Source organism: Rhinolophus sinicus, chromosome 17, assembly GCF_057876585.1.
Source record: "Rhinolophus sinicus isolate RSI-liver-muscle chromosome 17, RSI-T2T, whole genome shotgun sequence".
Classification (NCBI taxonomy): Eukaryota; Metazoa; Chordata; class Mammalia; order Chiroptera; family Rhinolophidae; genus Rhinolophus; species Rhinolophus sinicus.
In genome coordinates, this window is record NC_142517.1 from 21,159,462 (window position 1) to 21,182,249 (window position 22,788).

Genomic DNA, 22,788 nt, shown 5'->3' on the forward strand with positions numbered 1-22,788 from the left:
TGGTTTGAGTGCTTCTAGTTTGCAAACTGTCTTTCTGGTGTGTGCACAATAAAGTTTTACTAAATGACAACCTCAGTGATTCATTGCTTTTACTTCAGCTATTTCTGAACTTTTGACACAGCTGAAAATAGTTTACATAAATTAACTGAGTATATTGTCTACTCAGACGTTTTCAGAGCCGGGAAGCTTTAATATGACATCTAAATTAATTTTTTGGTATAGTTTTAGTTCAATAAAATTGATGTAGTATTTAGGTCAGAAATGATATTGGATGGACTTTGGAGCAAAGTCTGAATTGAAGCCGAAGCTTAAAGCATTCTTCTCTAGAATCTAATTAAATGAGTTATAAATTGGTAATAAGTAGTAAACTAGTCAAAAAATCACCAGAAGAAAAAGAAAAAGCAAGAACAAAACATAATAAAAACAAAGTTCATGGCATAAATATTGTCCAACACTAAGAATATTAAGAGAAGCAACATTTCTGTTTTTTCTATCATTCACCTTCAAACCTTTTGTTCCCATCAGTATTGCTGAAAATAACTCCAAAAAGTTCTACTTTTCCATTAATACTTTACAATTTGTAGAAAAGCAGATCAAATTGGTGAGTAGACAGCCTTAGAAAATATCTTAGGTCTAGCAACCCCTGGTGGCCAGTGACTACCAAGGGCTCTCAGCTGAACTGCAAGGAAACCATAGGGGCTTGTGATGTCTCAGTGCTACTCATCACCTAGGAGGGAATAGTATGCTTCACAGTGGCATCCCATATACATTCAGGAACAGAATAAAACCACATTAGTATAGGATACTTTGGTACAGGTGTTTAACAAAACTGCAGAAGAGAGAAAGGAATCTGAGACATCATGCAAAGGCTGTATATAAGCTCACATGAGTTTATCCACCTACCTCAGCATCTTCACCCAACCATTCATAGAAAAGAAACAAAGCATTAGTATGCATTCCTCAAAGTGTAGCTTATATAAATGCAAGGAGAATTCACCAGTTTTATGAGAAAACCATGAGAAAGAGCCTAAGCAGGACTAAGTGAAACATGAATCAGATTCAAAAAACAAAACAAACAAACAAACAAAACAGCATGGTATCCATGTAAATATACCTCAAAAGGAAGGAAGGAATGAAGAAAGGAAGGAAAGGAGAAAGAAAACTAACAATATGTAAAATGTATCAAAAAACCTGATTCCAGAAGCAAATTCAACCAAAAGAAAATTTTCTGTGTTACTATGTATTATGAAATAAGTTAATAAGCAAATGAGTCCAAGACAACAAGAACTCAATAAGATAATAAACACACAGAATTAGATTAAAAGAGAAAGATTATAATTAAGAAAAACAATTACAATCTGAATCAACAGAATTATACAAATAGTAAGTAAACTAGCAGAAGCAGAGAACAGAAAACAGAGTTGAACATTGCATATAATTAAAATGTATGAGGTAGTTACAGATATTGTAACAATTAGTAGAAAAGTATAAATATAAAGAAATAGCTAAGAGAATCCAACCTAAGGAAAAATGGACCCCAACCCCAGTAAGATATCTAGTAAAGAAAGTAACAAAAAAAATTTTTAACTTTAAATAAAGGAATGTGTGTTTTTAGATGAAGAGGAAAATGAAAAAGTTATACTACGTTTCAAGAAAATTCAATTCAGCATAATCGATAGCAACTTATCCTCTATTGAACTTCAAGTATGATAAAAGAATTCTCTAGGCACTCAGGCAGATGTCACATACAAAATATGTCACATACAAAAATAAGATATATGGTTAGCTTTAGATATTTCCACAATTATGTTCTGTGTCAGAAAAACAGTATTAGAAAAATATCCTCAGAATTCCAGGAAAAAAATAAACTTGTCATTTTCCCATGCATATAATCCTCAGAAAAGTATCATTCAAGTATAAAAGAGGAAGTTTTTTCACATATGAATGAACTCAGGGATTATAGACGATTCCATCAGTCTTTCTAAAAATAATGCCCCCCCCAAAAAAAACACACAAAACTTGTTGATGATGGTACACATTCAATCAAAATGTGAATGGAACAGTCATAAAAGAGCACTAATTCAACACTCATTGCCAGAGAATAGCAAAAGAATATCTACAAGTTTCTTAGGGAAAGACAACATGGCACCAAATTTTTATATCCAGCCAAATTTTTCCTCAAGTCTCAAAACAATGAAAAACCATATGCAGTAAGCAAGTCTCTGAGATTATAGTACCTAAACTTTCTCACTAACAAAGATATTTAATAACACTTAAGGGTCTAACCCACCCACCCACTTTTTTTTACCCAATATGATGGTTACCAAATAATCTTCAGACTTTGTACAAAGGAAGATGACTGTCTTCTTGCAAAACCTAAAATATCAGGAGACTTATCAATTAGATATTAGAATAGCATATAAAGTTATACAGGAAGTCAAAGAAAAGAAATATACTAGCCTTGGAGACAAGTAAAGGTGTATTGCATAAGGGTCTGTCATGTTTGAACCATGAATGACAGGAGCAAACGTAGTGTTAACTGAGTTAATACACTGGGACATTTCAACACCTTTTCAGAGAGAAAAATCGTCTGTAGAATCTCCAAAAGTATTCTTAATAAGCAACATAGATTTTCTTGTTTTCTTGCTAGTATGTTTGAAGGCAATACTATTTCATTTTTGTTTTAATAGGAATTACATAATTTCTACCCAATTTGAAGATCTACTAAAGTTGCACCTATAGACATTAGTGTATCCATGTTTTCTTTTTTTTTATTTCGTGTTTTGTTTCGTTTGCTTTGTTTTGTTTTATTGTTAATTGCCTGCTGCTTGTCTCTTGTGTGTTAATTAGAAATCCTTTCCAAATTCTGAAAATGTTTTTCAGTTGTAAACTCTTAAGGGTCCTTCCTACATGTGCTCTCATTCATCTCTGCATATTGACGTGGGCTTTCCTGAATGTTCTACCCACACACAGGGCAAGTGGAAAGTAGAAGAGTTACAGCCCCAGGAGCTACTACTCTCAGGAATATGGCTCTTTGGTGAATCAATATGCCTGCTTCCTTGCCCCCATAACTCGGATAATTCTGAGGACTTTTCTCATCGTCTTGCACAGTCCCCAGCAGAATTATGTTCCCGGTTCTACTGTTGTTAACTGGCTTCACTACACAGCCTTTATTGGCTTTTTCCCCCACTCCTATCCCTGTTTTACTTCCCAGTTCTTCTCATGAACGTTCCTTGGATTGCCTCTCAGATAAATTTGAGAAACTCATACAAAACTCTTTGCCTCAGTTCTGTTCTGTTGTAGCCAAACTAAAACACACACAGGAAAAAAAAAAAAAAACAGGAAAAAGTCTTCTACTTTGTATCTTTAGTTTTACTTTCTTTTTGATATATATATATATATATATATATATATATATATATATATATATATATATATAATTTTTTTTTTTTTTTTTTTTTTTTAAGTCAGTGTTATTTTACCTAAGTTTATCAGTATTCTCCTTCCTGGTTTGTCCTTTATTTTTCAGTTCTTTTAAAAAAAACTCCTTCAGTACCCTATCATCAGAAAGACACCTTTCTACATTTTCTTCAGATATTTTTCTGTACTTTTTACATATATTTAACCCATCTGGAATTTATTTTTCCTTATGGTGTGTGATAAGGATCTAATTGTATTTATCCTGAGATGGACAACCAACCAACCAACCCAGTATCATTTATTGAATAGCCATCCTTTCCCCACCTATTATTAATAACACTCTTTTTATATATGACGTTGTCATATGTGAATCAAGTTTGTTTGTGGGCTCTTAATTTTATTCCACTGAGACAGTTTTCTACTCCTGAACCAAGATCACACACTCATTATTGTTATAACTCTGTAACGAGTTTTGTTATCTAATAAGGCAAGTTCCATTTTATTGTATTTTGCTGCATATAATGCACTTTTTTACCCAAATTTGTGAGCAAAAAAATAAGGATGCGCATTATACATGGGTATAATTCTATTATTTATGCTTATGAATTAAAAGTGTAACTGTAGAAATCAATAGTGATACCCATATGCAAAATAATATCCTGGAATATGACAACTGTTTTTGTTGAACTTACAGCAAACTTGCAACGAGGAAGAATTCTTGGCCTTCTATGATGCATAAATATCGTAAATTTGTTACCAGTTCATAAAATTTCTTGTACCTTGTTTCGGTTCTTGTGTTTTATAATTATTTCTTACATAAAATTTCTTATACTGTAATATGTTAAAAAATAAATGTTAAAATTATTTTATAATACAAAAAACTAGTATGTAAATGTAAATAAATAAAAATTTGTATTAAAAAATTAAAACAAAAGATTTTTTTCACTGAAAGTTTGGTCCAAAATGTGAGTGCACACAATACACAGCAAAATACAGTATTTTAGTAACTTTTTAAAATTTCAAGACACATTATTTGTTCTTTTTCACATTAACCTGTTTGTTTTATTTCAGTCTGTCCTTCATAAATTGCTATACTTTTGAAGCTATTCTTCCAGTCATTTATTTGAACATATTAAATACAATTTCTAAAAACATAAGACTTAAGAATTTATAATATGAATGCTGATTTTATTTTTGAACCTAACTGTAATTTTTGGTTTTTATTCTTATATTTGATATGTTATTACCCTGTATTTGGAGAGAGCATGTAAACTCATTCTTCTTTCTTCTTCTTCCCTTAGATAAATTCAAAAGGAATATAACAAAGTTCTACTTGATTTTCCGAAAAGTAATTGCACCTACATCATCGATAATGAAGAAAACACTAATTGTGCTTCCTCCACCTTTTTGGGTCCCCAGATTCAAGGGCCACTCTCCAGGCTCCAATTTTATAGTATAGTCAGGCCCATTGTTAGAACCCTATCTAGAATATAAGTAAAATGAACCTCTGCCAACTCCATTATTGGTATCTCTCATTTCATGTATATTTCAAAGCGCCCAACAATACAATTAGTATTAATTCAGTTAAGTAAAAAATATATCCCATGTTTTTACTTATATTCTACTTTTTTTTTACTTCAGAATCTCATATATATGTTTTTCTTTTTCTACTTTTTATGGGTGAGGATTTCAGAGTGCAACATTCTATTCTTTTCTTTCAAAGCTAAAGAAGAAAAGTAGCTAGTGCTCATTTTAGTCAATCATAATATGCCCACATTTTAGTGTAGTGAGGACCTGTAATCTAGGTCCTCGTTACCTCTGTCCAGTTTTCTTACCAGAACAAAAGGCAAACAGATTTACTTCACAGTAGTAATTTCATCTTATTTATTTATTTTCGAATTCTAGATTCTTTGTTATTCAAGGGGTGGAAGTTCCACTGATAAGCTGTACTTTACTTGCCAGAAAATAGTCCTGATTTTCCCAGAAAGCATAGATCTACAGTTATTAGAGTGGTTATCATAGAGTGTTCTCTTGTTATAATTGGGATGTTAATAGAGATAAAGTCCATGGCAAGTGAGCAATGCCATTCCTACCCAGAACATTTTCTTAAAATAGAACCAAATGTTTTATGCCTCTCACAGCAGCTACTCCCATTCATTGACACGAAACCATAAAGAGTAGCCATACGTTGCCTTGTTTAAGTGGACTTTCCTCTAAGTTAAATCAATATGGTCTTACATTGCATAACCTCACATGATAATGATGAAGATTATAAAATTTGTGATGGTTTCAGTAAAAATACATATTCAGAGAAAGAGCAGAAAGGACAGACATGTAGATATTAATGTGTATGTTAGGCTTTATAGATACCTGTGCATAAAAGTTATTTTTACAATGTCTATACCTACATAGGAGAAATGCCTTAATAATGACCTGAGTCAGAGCACAGAATATTGATCTATTAGGAACTCTCTACAAATATCAAATGCATGTGCCTAATGACTAATTTGTCTATCATGAATTCTATATTTTTCTTAATGGTTTTCAAAATGATAAAATGTCATTTTTGTTTACAACATGCATTTAATTTCATTCCTCTCCACAAATAGCCTGTTCAGTTAATTAACATTTACAACACTAGGTATCTCCTTACTCATTTATATCTCATTAAAGAGTAACTAGTCTTTTAAATCTACTGAATGTATAGAGACATGCTGTTGCCAAAGGGACATACACAACTCATTTGCACAGACTAGTAACACTGCTTAGAATTATGTTGTTGCTTTCCAAATGTTTTCTGAAAACTTGAGAGATTTTTCTTTCCAGCAGGTTTTTATATTCTCTCACAGTGTTTAGATTAGCCTATCTTCAAAAGCCAAAAATGATGTTAAAAAGAATTGTACCATCAAGGCACCATTCTCTCAGCACCTATGAAGTTATGTTTGCAGCTCTTGTTGTCATTTTGGTGGTGCTCTGTGCTGGATTAATTGCAGTGTCTTGGCTGTCAATCAAGAGATCAGAAAGAGGTAAGTCTCATGGAGCTGGCTGTTGAAGACAACCTCAGTTGAATGCACCCACTTTAACCTCAGTTATCCTGCCAGTACATTTTATTCACTGCTGTACTTTCATGACAAGATATTTATGTTGCATTGAGACGTTTTGCTATAGTTCATTCTGTAGAATATTAGAAAAATTAGTTGGTATATAATTTGAAACTTAATTCAGAATTCAAGCATGAGACTAAGTTTTTTAAATAAAAAATGCGAAGTAAGTTTCTTAGTTTCAACATATAACAAAGGTGGTTTCAAAGCCTGTAGGTTAACTCTGAGAGAATTTAATCACAAACATATTAAAACATGTTGACTATACAAGTCGATAAGTAAAGTTAAAGAAAAACTATTTATTTCTAGAGAAGGGTATCTTCATTCTCTTATTAGGCCAACAATTTTAATTGCAACAATATAAGAACATGTGGATATAAGTGAAGACTTATAAAGATCTCTAGTTGCCTGAGTAGCAACTTGTGATTAAAAAAATAAGAAGAAAAGGTAACTATTATTTAGAGTTAAATTATATGTACCAGCAGCTTTTTAAGTATATTTAAATGTATTCTCTTGTTACAACAAAATTATGAGTTAGTTGTTATTATTACCTTCATTTTATAGGTAATAAATCAGAGACAGAATTTTAGCTTGTTTAAATTTTTACCATTACTAGGCAGTGGAAGATTCCAAACAAGACAATCCAACTCTAGAACTTGTGCTCTTAGTTATCATTTATTCATTCATAGGCTATATTTCTTAATTGCCAGCATAGCAATAACTTAAGTATTGGATTCATATTTTTTCTGAGAAATTGTTTAGTTTTAAAATTATGAATTATATATGGACATATTAATTCTTTCTGAAAACTCACAAAGTAGAACCTTTTAATGTGAGTGATTTTAGTTTTACCAAGAAAATTTTCAGCCTTTGAGTTAGCTGTTTTCCTCTAGTAAATGAATAAGTTTAAATCAGCATGCAGTAAATATGAATGATTAGGTTTTACAAAATAATTCCAAAATAATCCCTGCTTTGTTTAAATATGATAGTCATATATGAGGGATATATTTGAAAGAAAAAGAGCTCTTGTGGATATTTTATATGATTATGTGAACAATTAAACAAATTATAGAGGTTCACTTAGACAATATCTTGTGGATATTTTATATGATTATGTGAACAATTAAACAAATTATAGAGGTTCACTTAGACAATATCTTGTGGATATTTTATATGATTATGTGAACAATTAAACAAATTATAGAGGTTCAGAAAAGTGGCTCTTTGGTCTTATTTAAATGCTGTGAATAACTTCATTTGTAAGTCTACTGGAATCTCTGATGCTCAATAAAGATACAAAAGTTAGTGATCTTACTAGTAAAATAGTAAATAACTATTTATAAATGTTAATATGATTTCATAGTGAACAACTGAATATAAAAAAAGAATTGGAGTTAAATCTTTAATAGAACACCAGAAGATGCAAGACATATTATTTTTAATACATTGTTTTACTTTTCATTAGAGGTCATTTTAGATTTGCAAAAATTATTGTTTTTATAATATATAACCATTGTTCAGCTTCCCCTAATGTCAATATCTTGTATATCCATAGCACAATCATTATGGCCAAGAAATTAACATTGGTACAGTATTATTAACTGAACTGCCCACTTTATTCAAAGTCCAACATTTTTTCTACTAATGTCCTTTACTTGTTCAGGATCCAATTCAGACTTCTACATAAGACTTAGTTATCATGCTTCCTTAGTCTCCTCCAATCCATGACAGTTTTTCTTTTCTTTCCTTGTCTCAGTTTTTCCTTGCCTTTCACATTTAAGCATGCAAATCTTAATGTAATTTTGATTATTAAAAAATGATGTAATATAATAATATATGTTACATCAATTATGCAATGATATGGGAAAAGGAGAGATAACATTTTCTCATGCAAGGTCAATGTGAAAATTATATATCATTATTATTGTACTTACTAATGATTTCATCATCATGTCAGTTTCAGTTAAAGCAACTCATTTTAAATATAAATATATATCAAAGAAAATATTCTGATAAAGGCACTATGCAGGACTTAATGGCACAGTTTAGTACCCATGTTTATGTTCAGTTTGTTAGCATTTTCCTTACATTTTTTTACACTGAGATAATATACTTTCTTCAGCATTCTCAATAACTTCCCTAATAATAACATTCCACTCTAATGGCAAAAGGTCATACATGTCAATTTTATAATTATTAGAATGAAAGAAATAGCTTCAAAGCTATGTTTCAAACACACACACTGAAAGCTTCACAGGAATCCACATATAGAAAACCAGCAGTGTCCCAGGATGCTAGGTGAGCAAGAAATATCTGAAAGCAATTACAAAACTTTTAATGGTCCATTTCTCACCATGTTTCTCTGAATCAGTTCCCATAATTGGTGGAAGTTGATCATCCCTGTATCTTCCAACAGGAATCTCAACAGTAAAAAAAAAAGCTTGGAAGCATGGAGTGTGGGTTAGACTTCAAAGGGAAAAAAAATAGGATCGAGAAAAAAGTTTAGTTTTTAATCTTTTAAAACAACCACACGTGGGGGAAAGCTACTGATTATGAAACATGGAAACTGCAAAGAAAAAGCAAAAGAACTGCCGCACCAACACAGGGAGCAAGAACTTTACTCTGTCTTAACCAGAATATGCATATCATCTCCTATAATTCACATGTTTCGTGTTTTAATTCTTATTAATTCATTTAGATGCAGTATTTGGAAAAAGTCATGAAGCCAGAGGGACTTTGAAAATAACATCAGGAGCTACATATAATCCTAACTTGCAAGACAAACTCTCAGCGGATTTCAAAATTCTTGCTTTTGACCTTCAGGAAATGGTAGGAGACTGTCTTTCAGCTTGTTTAAAAGTTCGAAACAGTTTCACTAACCACTTGCCAAAAGATACATAGATCCTGTTTTCTTACTTTGAAAAAATTAGTGAATAACTGTAACTGTGCCCAGGATACTTAAATAAATGAGCCTCATCACCACAGAGAAGAAAAATGCCCCAATACAGTTCTAAACAGAACATAAAGATGACTGTTTAAATTTTTTAACAAAAATTTAAATCCTAAATTTAATATGCTATTAACTTTTTTCATTTTTTTAGATAGATGAGATCTTTCAATCAAGTAATCTGAAAAATGAATATAAAAAGTCAAGAGTTTTACAATTTGAGTAAGTACAGCTCAAAAATTTCATGTTGATCGAAAGCACAGAATCAGAAAATAACGATCTTTTTGCTAAGATTTGTAAAATGGTGCCACTGCTTTTTGGAGAGAAAGGAATATTTTAAATTTTCAATTATTTCTGAGGATGCAGAAACTTTCACGTTAGTAGCAAATAACAATAATAATCTAGATAATTGACCTTATGTCAACATGTTTCTCTCTTCCTGAGGGTAAAATCTTGCAGACACACTGGAGGGGGTTGAGGTTGAATGTACGCAGATACAGACAGAGTGTTTGATTTTGCTATGAACATGTGAAACAAAGCTTGCACATTACACTGCATTTACATTTTAAGTCATAAGACAGAAGGGACTTACTCACTTATTCACTTATGCCCTATAAGACTGTACCTAGAGCAAAGTGAGTGCTCAATAAATGAATGAACCTTAGGTTAATAGGATCATGATATAATTCCACTACGGGTAGTTGAGTCAGAAGTTTTGTTCATGGCAAACGACTAAGGCCTTTGGAATCAGGGTATGAATCAGCAGGAAACTGTGATGCAAGTTAGAATCTATAAAACACAGTTAAAAGGGAAAAAGTCAGAGAAAGATCTATTTAAAAAAATAGAGGACACTTCTCTTTTCTGCAGAAATAAAATGGGAAATAAGAAGCCCTGGGCAGGAGAAAGACCAAACAACGAAAGCCAAGATAAGCCTGGGGAAGCCTGATTTACACCACTTGCAAACCGAAGTAAACTGGTGGCAACATTCCTTAGTTACGAATGTCTATCCTCCCATATTCCTTTACCATGGAGGTAAATAAGTGTTAGTTTTTAGGCTGCTGGTACCCTACAATTGAAGGTAGTTAACACAGTCAGGGAGGCTGTACAATGAAAAAGCTCCAAACCAACAATTTCAAATGAAATCACAATATGTGAGCTCCCGAGCAGAGAGCAGTAGCCTCGCTTTATGTTTTTAGACCATGCAAAGTAACAACCTATAAAATGTAAATATCCATTCATTTTACTTTTATCCACTTATCATTTAATACAATGTACACCATTTATTAGGTTGGTACAAAAGTGATTGCTGTTGAAAAGGTTAAAAAAAAAAATTGCAAAAACTGCAATGACTTTTGCACCAACCTAATATAATTTACTAACTAACGTTACCAGGCAATATGTGGCAAGTTGTGTATACATTTTGTGTAATAGGAATAATGCTAGAGAGAGGAAGGTTTGAAATGACAGTCCAGCCTTTGCTTGCCTGCTTTGCGCTGGAATGCCCACAGCCTCAGGAGGAAGTTCATTCTCATCCAAAACAAAGAAAGATTCACACTACTTAAAATGCATTCCCTCATGAATAAGGCTATCTGATAAAAATTAGGAATCCATTTTCAATGTCAACGTGAACATCATTGTTATAACTGTGTTTTATTTGTTTCTTTGTATCTTCAGTTGCTAGGAAATTATTTCTTATCCTCAACCAATTTTTTACTTCTTTGGCTCTCACCCACCGATCCTGGTTGTAGTTATTCTTTTTCTTGTGGAATAAATGTATCTCTATCATCGTATCTCAGTCCTTCAAATACCTGAAGACTGTTCCTAGTGTTATCATCCTAAATGTAGGTAGTCTCTGGGGTTTGTCTCAGAAACTCACTCTGGCCTTCTTACGCTTCTCCTTCCCACTCCCTATAAGATTCAACACCAGCCCTACCATGTTAGCTGTAGTTCCTCAAAAGCATCCATTATTTCTGTTGTATACGTTTTCACTGCCTGGACTTCCATTTCTTCCTTACTATATACTGTCTCTGTCCTTCCAATCCATCCTTATATGCCATTGCGAACCAAACAGCCCATGTCACCTCCTCAGGGGATGCTTACCTGACCTTCTAGAGTGATTTATGTACATCCTCCACCAGCTCATTTAGCACCTCGTATCCCGATGCAAAGTAACAATCCTCATACTGTAACGTGGTTGTCAATGTGCCTGTCTTCTTACTAGACAATGAGTTCCCTCGGGGCAAGGAATGTGTCTTTGATGTCTGTATTTTCTGAATCTAGTTAATGTCTGGCTCAGACTATGTGCTCTATAAAGTCCTAGCAAATGAACGGAACCATTTATTTAAAACTTGTTGATATGCTGAGTACTATATTAGTAACATGTTTTCCTTTAACTCCTGACCTATTGACATAAAAATAAGTATACTCTTACTTTGCTTTAACTTTCTGTTAGAATATAATTTTAATTAAAAAAATTCTAAACCAGTTCTTTGTTTATGCAGGAGTGTTCATGTACCAAAGAGCCCCTCTGGTTGTAAAGGTGGGTCAAGGAAGGTTTGATGAAAGATGTGGGACCTGGTCTGAGAAGCATGAGTGGAAACTACTTAAGTAGAGAAGAAAAGGGAGGCCATTTCTGGTAAAGAATAATTAATGTAGCATATTGAGAATATGATCTGGTTGGCATTGAGGGGCCACTAAGAATATGTTGAGATATCATAAAAGAACACTTAGTTTTTACTGACCAAATAGGGGTAGGAAGGTCAAGTCAAAGACAGAGATCATGTTTTAGGAAACAATGATACAAGGTCAAATGAGGATTATTTAATGGGCAAAAGGAAACTCAGGGCCTTGCTATTTCCTGTTGGAACAAAACTAATCCTATCAGTGGAAGGAGCAATGGAAAAAAAGTCTAAAGCTTCACCTTATTGTACAAAAAAATAGTTTAAAAATATTTTTTCTTTCTTTTCTTTCTTTTTTCCTGTCATTCATTCTTTTTTCTCTTCTTCATTCTCATCTATTTATCTATCTATATTTATAATTCTGTATTTCATTGTATATTCATAACATCTTAGTCCCAGTAACCAGCCAGCCCTACCCCCACCTGTTTTCTTTCCTATCTACAATACAGAGGCTTCTATTCCTGTTTTCCAGGGTTATTATCTCTGATAGGCTTTCACATTGGCCCCCTGTCAGGACTAGAAGACATGTGGACTCTCAGAAAAGGTTAATTTTTTTTCTCATTCTCAAATTGCTATTTTTAAAAATATTTATTCCGTGAGGGTAAAACCATGCATGCAAGACTGGAAGACTTTTTTTTCCACTTTAAGCTATTTGTCTACTTTGGAGTGAGTGGAACCAATTTCTCTTTTCCAGTTTTGTAGAGGATTGGTGGTGGAAATCTGCATTAAAGAATTAATTCAGATTGATTTCTCAAAGATTTTAATGCTCTTTGAGGAGAGGTATCTGTGGTACCTGCCTCTCCTGCATTGGGTTCTGCCATGAAATCCACACAAAGCAGAGTATCCACTCAGAGCTTATTGGAATAGTTTTACTAATGGGACTCTTTGTGTTTACATACCGTGTTTCCCCAAAAATAAGACCTAGCTGGACAATCAGCTCTAGTGCGTCTTTTGGAGCAAAAATTAATATAAGAGCCAGTCTTATTTTACTACAATATAAGACTGGGTGTAATATAATATAATATATAATATAATACCAGGTCTTATATTAATTTTTGCTCCAAAAGACACAGTAGAATTGATCATCCAGCTAGGTCTTATTTTCAGGGAAACAGGGTATTATAATATGCTAGATAACTTTATTTTTACTAGATTGAGAAGATTTGCTGAATATAGACTTTTATATATAGGCCTGGTGGGTTATTAAAACCCTAGCATTTTATTTAATGTTAATAAGTAATCTTTTATTTCTCTAGATGCTAAAATCACTATATTTGAAACTGGAAATTATTTCAGCTGAGGAATTCTTTCTTTCCCCTTCTTTATAGATACCTAGGACCAATATAGTGCCTAAACCTTCATACATATTTTATAATGACTCTCAGATAGTATACTCCATCAGTGTAGAAATGCTTCCACTTAGTTGTATCTGAACTACTTTTAAATCAGAAGTGAGGTTTTGAAAGATGCAAAGCAAAGGAACATTATGAAAATGTCTGTCAGATAAATTGCAGGTCAGTGCTTTGGGAGACTGAGAAGAGAAGGATGGGAAAAGAAATTCAGAAGCAGGGGAAGAAAGTACCAAGCAAACATTTAAGTTTACTTTAGATAATCACACATAAAATGACATATTTCACTCAGAGGAAAAAGTGGCAGATTCCTAATTAGCTTCATAAATTATTTTAATTTTAAACTCCAATTGCTAAAATCAAGAAACAGAAATAACTGAGCTCTCAGCTCACAATACCCACATCAACTATGAAAAACACATCTAAAAATCCTTTAAAATACCTAGTTTCTTGTTTGTTACTGATTTTAATTAAACTCACACAACATGCAAGTGTATATGGTAATACTAAAGCACTATGAATACTAAACTTAGGCCTTAACCTACCTCTTCCGATTTAATGTCAACGCCTCGTCCCTTGGAAACTGTGTATGTGTGTGTGTGTGTGTGTGTGTGTGTGTGTGTGTGTGTGTAGCCACCCTGCAGGTCAAGTAAGTGGTTTGCTCACCTCTGGGAACACTTTTTGTTATCCTGCTTTGTGGATAGTGATTTGACTCAGAGAGCATTTAGCGGTTGATTCTTTTAATAAAGTGCTGTTTACCCTCTGTGGCAATATGCAGCTCATTCTGCCCTTTCAGCACAAAGGAGTCACCAAGTTAGTAAGGAAAAGACTTTTGTTTACTCAGCAACCCTAGAGGTTATCAATATCATTAAGGAAAATAAGAGATAAGAAATAAGAAACATTTTGATTTATTGCACACAGGCTCTCTGTACAATGATAGGATTTATCTGCTTAAAAAAAACACAAAACTCTCAGCTACTCCACTGGAACAAGTACTTTGAAATGAAAATGGCCATTGTTTCCTTTTCATTTTCCTAAAGAATTTTCATTTACCTTAATAAACAAAAATCAGTGTCACAGTCGTGACAGAGGATTGTTACTAAATTACTCAGGTAACAGCTTTAGTGTTTTTTTTTGTGTGTTTTTTGGGGGGGTTTTTTTTAGGGGATTTTATTGGGGAACAGTGTGTACTTCCAGGCCTTTTTTTCCTAGTCAAGTTGTCGTCCTTTCAATCTTAGTTGTGGAGGGTGCTGTTTAGCTTCAAGTTGTTGTCCTTTCAGTCTTAGTTGTGGAGGGTGCAGCTCAGCTCCAGGTCCAGTTGCCGTTGCTAGTTGCAGGGGGTGCAGCCCACCATTTCTTGTGGGTGTCGAACCGGCAACCTTGTGGTTGAGAGGACGCGCTCCAACCAACTGAGGCATCCGGGAGCTCAGCGGCAGCTCAGCTCAAGGTGCTGTGTTCAATCTTAGTTGCAGGCGCCACTGCCCACCATCCCTTGCGGGAGTCGAGGAATTGAACTAGCAACCTTGTGGTTGAGAGCCCACTGGCCCATGTGGGAATTGAACCAGCATCCTTCAGAGTTAGGAACGTGGAGCTCTAACTGCCTGAGCCACCGGGCCAGCCCTAGTGTTCTTATTAGGTGTAGCACAAGTGTTTATTATGGTTTTCTTGATTTCAACTATATGTCTCTGTAATCTCAACATTTACACTGAAAAAAACAACAAATTTTAAAGATAACAACTGTATGTGGATAGGGGATCCATAACTCCTGTCTTTGCAAAGCATAAATTATTAAATGCAATGTATAATTCATAACTAAGAAAACACATCTTTCATACAAAGGTATTTTAGGCCTGAGGATGAACTAATCCAGTTATTTTCAACCCAGTGAAGGAAAATGCCAGATTTATACTTCCTCTACCAAAAATATCTTACCTCTTCTACTCCCTTAAATAAAATAAAATAAAAGCAAGTGTTCAAATTAAACATGTAGAAATGACGTTTAAAAAAAAATAAATCTCAGATTTAGTCAGAATTAAAACTATCTACTGTGACCAAGGATATGGAGATGTGGAATTGTGAACAGAAAAATTAAAGGCTATTGTTCACTATCACTTTATTTTAACAATATTTAATCCATTTAAGTCCATGTAACTTTTGGGGATTGGGGACAGGGTGGTTAAGGAGACATCTTTAGAAGGAGGAGGAAGAGAAGGAAGGGAGGGGGCAGGACTGTGGGAGAGGGAGAAAAGAGGGAAGATTTCTATCTTTTGAAAGTATGGAGGGAACAAATTTCTACCGCTCCACCCTCAAAAATACAACCAGCTATTTCTTCCATCTATTTGGGTATAAATTTCTGATAACAATGCAAGATAATTGTAAATGTGAACCCAGGTAAATGTGTTGTACTGCCTTTCCCTGACAAAGTCCATCATGGAATTGACAGAGGTGGTGTTGCAGGTGGAGAATGAGAATTATATAAAAAACACATGTGGGAGACAGATGTTCTGTCTCTGGATTTCATCCCTATCTCTGATACTAATAAACTGTGTAACTCTAGATAAAGTTACCTACATTCCTCTGAGCCTCAGTCTCCCAATTGCTAAAATGACAATTCGGTCAACATCAGGTGCAAAAATAACCTCCCTTTAAACAGGAGCTCCTGTTTAAATAAATATGGGATGATCCCAGAGAGTTGTGTGCCAGTTAGGACTTTTTAAATTGCAGTTAACAGAACACATAACTAAAAGTGCCTTAAACAATAAGTGTTTATCATCTGACATCACAATAAACCTAGGCATTTCACCAGAAGGTAGTTTAGTCGTATAATGACAGTGACATAATCAATACTTTAGATTCATTCTTTCTTTCATTATGCTAGATTTAGCTTGCCTCATGGTAGCAAGATGGATGTAGCAATTCCAGCCATCACATATAGACATAATAATGTTCAGCAAATAAGAGTAGTAAGTAGTCCACTATGAGCCATTATTTTGTTAGATATGGAAAAGTTTTCCAGGAGTTTCCCATAATTGTCTCCTCGTCATCCACTGACCAGGGCCTGGTTATAAACCCATGAATAAAACTGTCATTGATATGAGCAATGGTTGGAGAAGCTCTCACCTTTTGTAAGAAAATGGAGTTATTCTCAAATAAAATTAAGGATTGGTTATCATGGCCAATGGAAAAATTAACAAGTGTGGAAGAATAGATAAAAAACAGTGTCTGTGACAAAATGTATCTGTATCAAGAACAACATGTGATTCCACGTATGGGTATGGTTGGGGAATCCTGAACTAAAGGGTTACTAAAGAGCCTAGTCATTTACAAGATCAGGTTACTATGATTTAATCAATGATTGGAAAGTTAAACATTCTAACATTTTTAAATAATTTATTTAATAGAGGTGAAATATGCAATTATTGTACCAGAGTATCTTGTTTACTTCAAAAACGGAAAACCAACTACATAGAAAGGAATCATTTCTGCTAAACTGTGAACATGAATAATAGCACAGACATTAAGAAGGAATATACTACCCAGTGGACATACTGATCTACTACGATAGTTCAAGAACATTTTGATTCTTTATATAGTCAGGGAGGAAAGAAAAAAACGAACATTTGTTCTTAATTTTGTCAAGATAGATATATGGACAGATACACAAAGGACTCTTTTGGAGTTGACAAAATCCTTCAAAAAGCTCAATAACATAGATATCACAAGGATATGAGTGTAACCACCTAAATTTTGGAACTAGCAAACATACCATGCTAAATTTTGGTTCTCTTTAGTCAGCCTCTTAAGAATCCAAGTATATACCATGAGTACGCCAGTTTACTTAGGACTACAGAATGAATATCAGAGCTAGAGTTTGTCTCCCAAGTGGTCATATACTGAAAGCACAGGATGAGAGAAATAGAAACGTAGGCTGGAGAGCAAATGTCTCTCAAGTATCCCTACTGAGCCAATTTTTTTTCCATTTTTATGTTTCTTTAAACTGTAAACAAATCACCAGGGAACAGAACTTTCTAAATGCATACTGCAGAGCACGGAATAAAAAGGAAGATAACTTGGGCCGTATTATTGAACTATAATTTTACGCTCTGAGATGATATAGGCAAGATAATCCCAACCCTTCACAATGAGAATGAATATCCCATAAGTCCCCAATAACTCAGTATGCTTGTCTTCTTTCTATCCCTTAAATTCAGAGCATACTTAGATATTTTATATTAAGAATAGAGAAGAAAAAGTAGATACAGATTAGCTGCTATAAGCTTGCTATCAGGCCTTCATAAACTATATAGAAATCAGTGAAACTACCTTAGACTTTCCTCTACTTAGAAATTATCTGTGAAAAATCACAAATCCACACTCTTCATTTCTTCTAACAATAAAATAAGAACAAAGGTCATGATACCACATGATTTGATTTAATTTGACACAAGTGATTCTGGGAAACAGCCTGGCCTGGAAATTTGTGTGCTAATGTGGAACTCAGAAAACTCAGATTTCAATTCTGGATCTGTCTTTGTGTTCTTAGAAAAACATTTAGTCTTTTAATTCCTTTTTCTTCCACCTGTGAAATAAAGATAATGTTTGACATAACCTACCTTGCGCAGGTGTAATGAGGATTAACAAGGTGATAACTGCAGAGAATTTCAAAGACATCCGACATGAATTGAGCACAAATCATTTGAAGAAGCCTGACTTTTTCTTCCTATATCATCTTTTGCTTTGCAGAAATGGCAGCGTAACAGTCATATTTGACCTTTTCTTTGCCCAGTGGGTGTCAAATGAAAATGTAAAAGAAGAGCTGATTCAAGGCATTGAAGCAAATAAATCCAGCCAACTGGTCACTTTCCATATTGATTTGAACAGCATTGATATCACAGGTATCTGTGAACATTATTTGATTTCTTTGAATCATTAAGCTATGAAATTAAAATTCTAGCTATATTCCCAGGAAGAAGTGGGATCACCCTTGAATTCAGGAACGTGTTTTACTGCCTGAGGTAACACATTTATCTGAGAAACATGAAATACAGAGTAACCAAATTTGAAGACATAGTGAGGAAAAGTTTATAAAATATCAAAAAGGTTCTGAAAATATGAGCATGTATAAATGTTTGTGGATCTTATCACATTCTTGGCACTAGTCCAGCACATCCGGCCTTTCCCCTATCAGAAAGTACATGCTCTCTGAGTCATGAACATTATTAGATTACAAAGTCAAGTGGCAAGTCCAGTCTCTGATTTAGAACTTAAAAGAAGGAAAGGAAGGAAAAAGAGGGGTCAATGAGTTTGATTCATCCTGGTTATTTAATGATATAAAGAAAACTGTATTTTTTTTAAATGATAAATAATTTTAAGATAAGAGTAAATAAAAAATGAAAAGGTACAGGGCATCAAAAATAATAGTATACGCCTATCAATGCTTAGATTTTTCTAAGTTTTCTATTCTAGTTATCCTCCATTCAAGTCAACAAACATTTACCCTGTGTGTTTATGTTGGTTGGTGTGCTTATTGAACAACGAGAACTGGCCAGGTCTTTCCAGGTCCACAATCTCTTAACATTTGTAAATCTTGAGACCAATTATGTTTTGGCATTTAGAAATTTGGGGAGGTTAGAAAGCTAGTCAACATTCAAACATTCACATCAAGTGGAATAAAAGCAAACTCCAAATAGCCTAATGTCAGTTCAAATAGTTTTGTTACAGAACGAGATCAGTCAATGAACATTTGCCTCTAAATCAAATATATAAAACCATGCAGCAGCTTTTTTGTTTTGTTTTGTTTTTCGGTTTAGTACTAGTAGATATGAAATTGTGGACCTCTGATTGCTTTTCTTTGCAACATTGTTCATCAAACGCAGTTTCCTCTTTCATTAAGTCTCCTGCTATATCCTGCAGTGCCTGTTCAAAGAGAGAGAGCTAAAGTTCTCAGCAGCTCCTCTACCTATGGCTTGGAACTCTCTGGCACAGCGGCTGGAGTTGACTGTGTTGGATCTTTGGTTCAGATGCCTAAAAGCTACTGCTATTATTAGTTAGAACAGAGGCTTTACCTATCAACACATTTACTCCTCATATTGATCCTATTACAAGGTGTCTTTATTACCCTAATTTGTAAATGAGAAGACCAGCACACAGATAATTTGGGGGAATTACCTTAAATCACACAGCTATTTAGGGTTGGATCAAGGTTTCTGATCCAGGTGGTCAGACCCTAATGTCTGTCCTCTTAACCATTATACTAGAGTTTGTTTGTAGGGGTTTTACTTGAGCAGTATTGAGTGATGTTTTTTCCCAATAGTCAATTTTCTTCTAGAAAGTTGATTTCTTGCTATCTTCATTTGAATGTGTTTCATTTTCTGGAGGTCTGTTATGGCAAATGAATTGACAGGTGTGCTAACATTTATTTTCATGACTCCCTACAGTGGGGCTATTTGAGGGAGAAAAGTCTGTGGTTTTAAAAATATGTATTTATTCAATAAAATCTTATAAGTTAACTTAGAATAAGTACCTTGAACGCAATCAACTATATCACATCAACTCAAAAATATGCTCCACAAGTTGAAGTTATATTTAATTTGTTGAACTACGTTCAAACGTATTTATACTCGTAAACATGATACCAAGCTTAACTTTAGGTATTTAAGTTTAATATTCATTTGTATCATGTGAATTTTCAAATTTATTACATTTTAAAATTGGTTAAGAATTTCATAAATTCCTTGGAGTTTTGCATAGTATACTGCATAATCAATCATAATAAAAATTAAAATGCTATCTTCTTTATGAAAAAATGGTATAAACCTTGTTATCTTCTTCATCAATAATATTCATATATCATTTATGAAACTGCTATTGATCTTGTAGAAACTGGACAATGCAGAAATGAATAAATATTGAGACAAACCTCTTAACCCACTTACCATAAATACAGTTTTGAATAAAAACATTCATTAGATGAAGGTTTTTCATAAGATATGCTTTGTTTTCTTTTATATCTTACATAGTTGTCATAGTTTTGTCATACAAAAATACATATATTTTAAAAACTGTAAAACATGTTAAAGGGTGAAGAAAATACCTAGTTATTTTTTTATATGAAAAGCACTTTATACTTAGACAGTACTTATTCCCAGCAATATTATATGCAAGATTATTTTGATGTCTTTCACATGTATCAGTGAAACACCATTGGTTCTAGATCGAAAAGATCTTGTGTGTAATGTTACATTAGCTGTCTTAAATATAAATTATTCTATATAACTATGATGAATAAGTACTCGTAGATATTTTTCTTAAATGGGTAAAATAAAGCAAACTTTTTGGATAGGTAAATTTTATAGAGAGAATATTCATCGAATGGATCACAGTTAAATAATAACAGGAACATTTAGCATGAGATAGGATGCAACAGGAACTCTAAAGGCTCACATGTCCTCTGAATGAATATTTAAACTGTACTTAATGTTTTGCAATTTATGCATATCATGAGCTGACTTTTCAACTGAACTTTACTTTTTATTATAGCATCTTTGGAGAATTTCTCTACGGCAAGCCCTGCAACAACTTCAGGTCAGTGAAAACTAACTTGGCATTTTAAAAACTAACTTGGTGAACATCAAACTCCATGACATTAGGGAAGGATTCATTTTTCTTTAGTAGCTCTTTTTGAGACATTTAGTCTTTCTATTAAAATGTAAGAAACATAAATTTTGGTTCAGAGTAATATAGTTCAGAATATTGCAGAGTTCATAATGCTTAGTCATAACTGCCAAGGATATGCATTTCCAATTTCATATTTTAAACTCTGTATACATATGTATACATGTATTGGTGTGAGTGTGTGTGCGTGTGCGCACACACGTGCGCATATGTGTGTATGACCCCCAAATAAGGTTCTGATCATACAGCCTTAGAGATGAAGCCATCTATAAGGTTACTAGGAATGAGAGAAAAAAAGTTTCAAAATGCATTGCACTCTTTGGAAAGAAGAATCTAAGACTTAATGTTAACTTTGCTCTATTCCAGCATTTTCTTCACTGCATCTTTCTAACTACAATTGGTCACTACTGCTCTCTATATTTAGAACTTCACTTTGTTTTATAAAAATCACGCCACCAATAAAAGAGTCTGCTTTGGGAAATTATCAATAATTTTAGAATTAACAGAATTGTCTTAAAACATAAAGTTATTTGATTATTAAAAAATCATTTAAATTGAAGTCAGAAGACATAAACATTAATCCTGGTGCTGCCCATTACCAGAATCACTGAGCATATCTCTTTACCCCTCTGAAAATCTGTTTTCCATAAATCATGAATAATGAAAATTTTCTGAATATTTCAGAAGTCATTCAAAATATCAAATTTTTATATAAATAATTTTTAAAGTGAAAAATTGTTTTAAAACCATAAAGGTGTAACTTTTGGTACTCTCTGTAATCATGACCATTTTATAATATCTGAAAGCTCTATTTTTTTTTTTTTTTAAGTATCTGCTTGGTCCAGTTACTGTATTTTATAAACATTATGTAATTTAATTATCAGAATGATCCTATAGAATAATAATATTATTTCCATTTAAAAAGATTCACACAGCTATTGTCAAACTCAGGAATTGAACGCAATTCCTTTGGACTCCAAAGCCCATGGTCTAAGCATAATCCAAGCTTCTATTTCAAATAACATCAAATTAACCTAGAACATTTAAGATTACAGCCATCATAAAATTAATGAATCCTATGTTTGGTTATTATTGGTAATTTAAAATCATCATCTTTTACTTAAAAAATAAAAGATGACTTAAAAACCATAACAACCTCTGCTCTACAATTCTAAAGATCAGTGAAAACATAAAAGATTTCTTCTTAGATCCAGATACAAATGATATATTCTTAAGTTAACAGATACTAATAATTCACAGTAACGTTAAACTGTCAAGTTAAATATTAAACAGAAAGAATATATAATCAATTACTAATAATCAGTTTAAAATGTAAGAGTTATTTTAATGTCATTTATTTTTACAGGCAAGATAACAATCAGTCCTCTGAAAACCCCAGGTCAATTTTTTATAATATTTAAAACATTTTCACTAATATTTCCTTTTAGGTTCCTGAGAATATTGGAATATTGCCTGTACAGAGTTTACCTGAAGAGATTAGGGACACATGTAGGCCATTCAAGATGCAGATTAATTTAGGACCCGAGAAGGCACTTTAGTTAACAGGCAGATACACAGAGGCACAGTAGATAATCACTAGGAATCCAGATAAATTGTCA

General features: G+C 33.2%; 1 protein-coding gene across 3 annotated transcripts in view; it reads left to right on the plus strand.

Annotated features, from left to right (window-relative positions):
• Positions 1-6,301: 6,301 nt before the first annotated feature.
• TMPRSS15 (transmembrane serine protease 15) overlaps positions 6,302-22,788 on the plus strand; it is a 111,824-nt gene continuing 95,337 nt past the window's right edge. Inside the window, exons 1-6 of one of the 3 annotated variants that reach the window (XM_088794172.1) lie at positions 6,302-6,446; positions 9,220-9,350; positions 9,623-9,690; positions 18,239-18,390; positions 21,035-21,079; positions 22,536-22,568. In XM_088794172.1, the coding sequence (XP_088650298.1) occupies positions 6,302-6,446; positions 9,220-9,350; positions 9,623-9,690; positions 18,239-18,390; positions 21,035-21,079; positions 22,536-22,568 (574 nt within the window). The remainder of the gene's footprint in view (positions 6,447-9,219; positions 9,351-9,622; positions 9,691-18,238; positions 18,391-21,034; positions 21,080-22,535; positions 22,569-22,788) is intronic. The other 2 variants (XM_088794171.1, XM_088794173.1) reach the window with 2 other exon arrangements.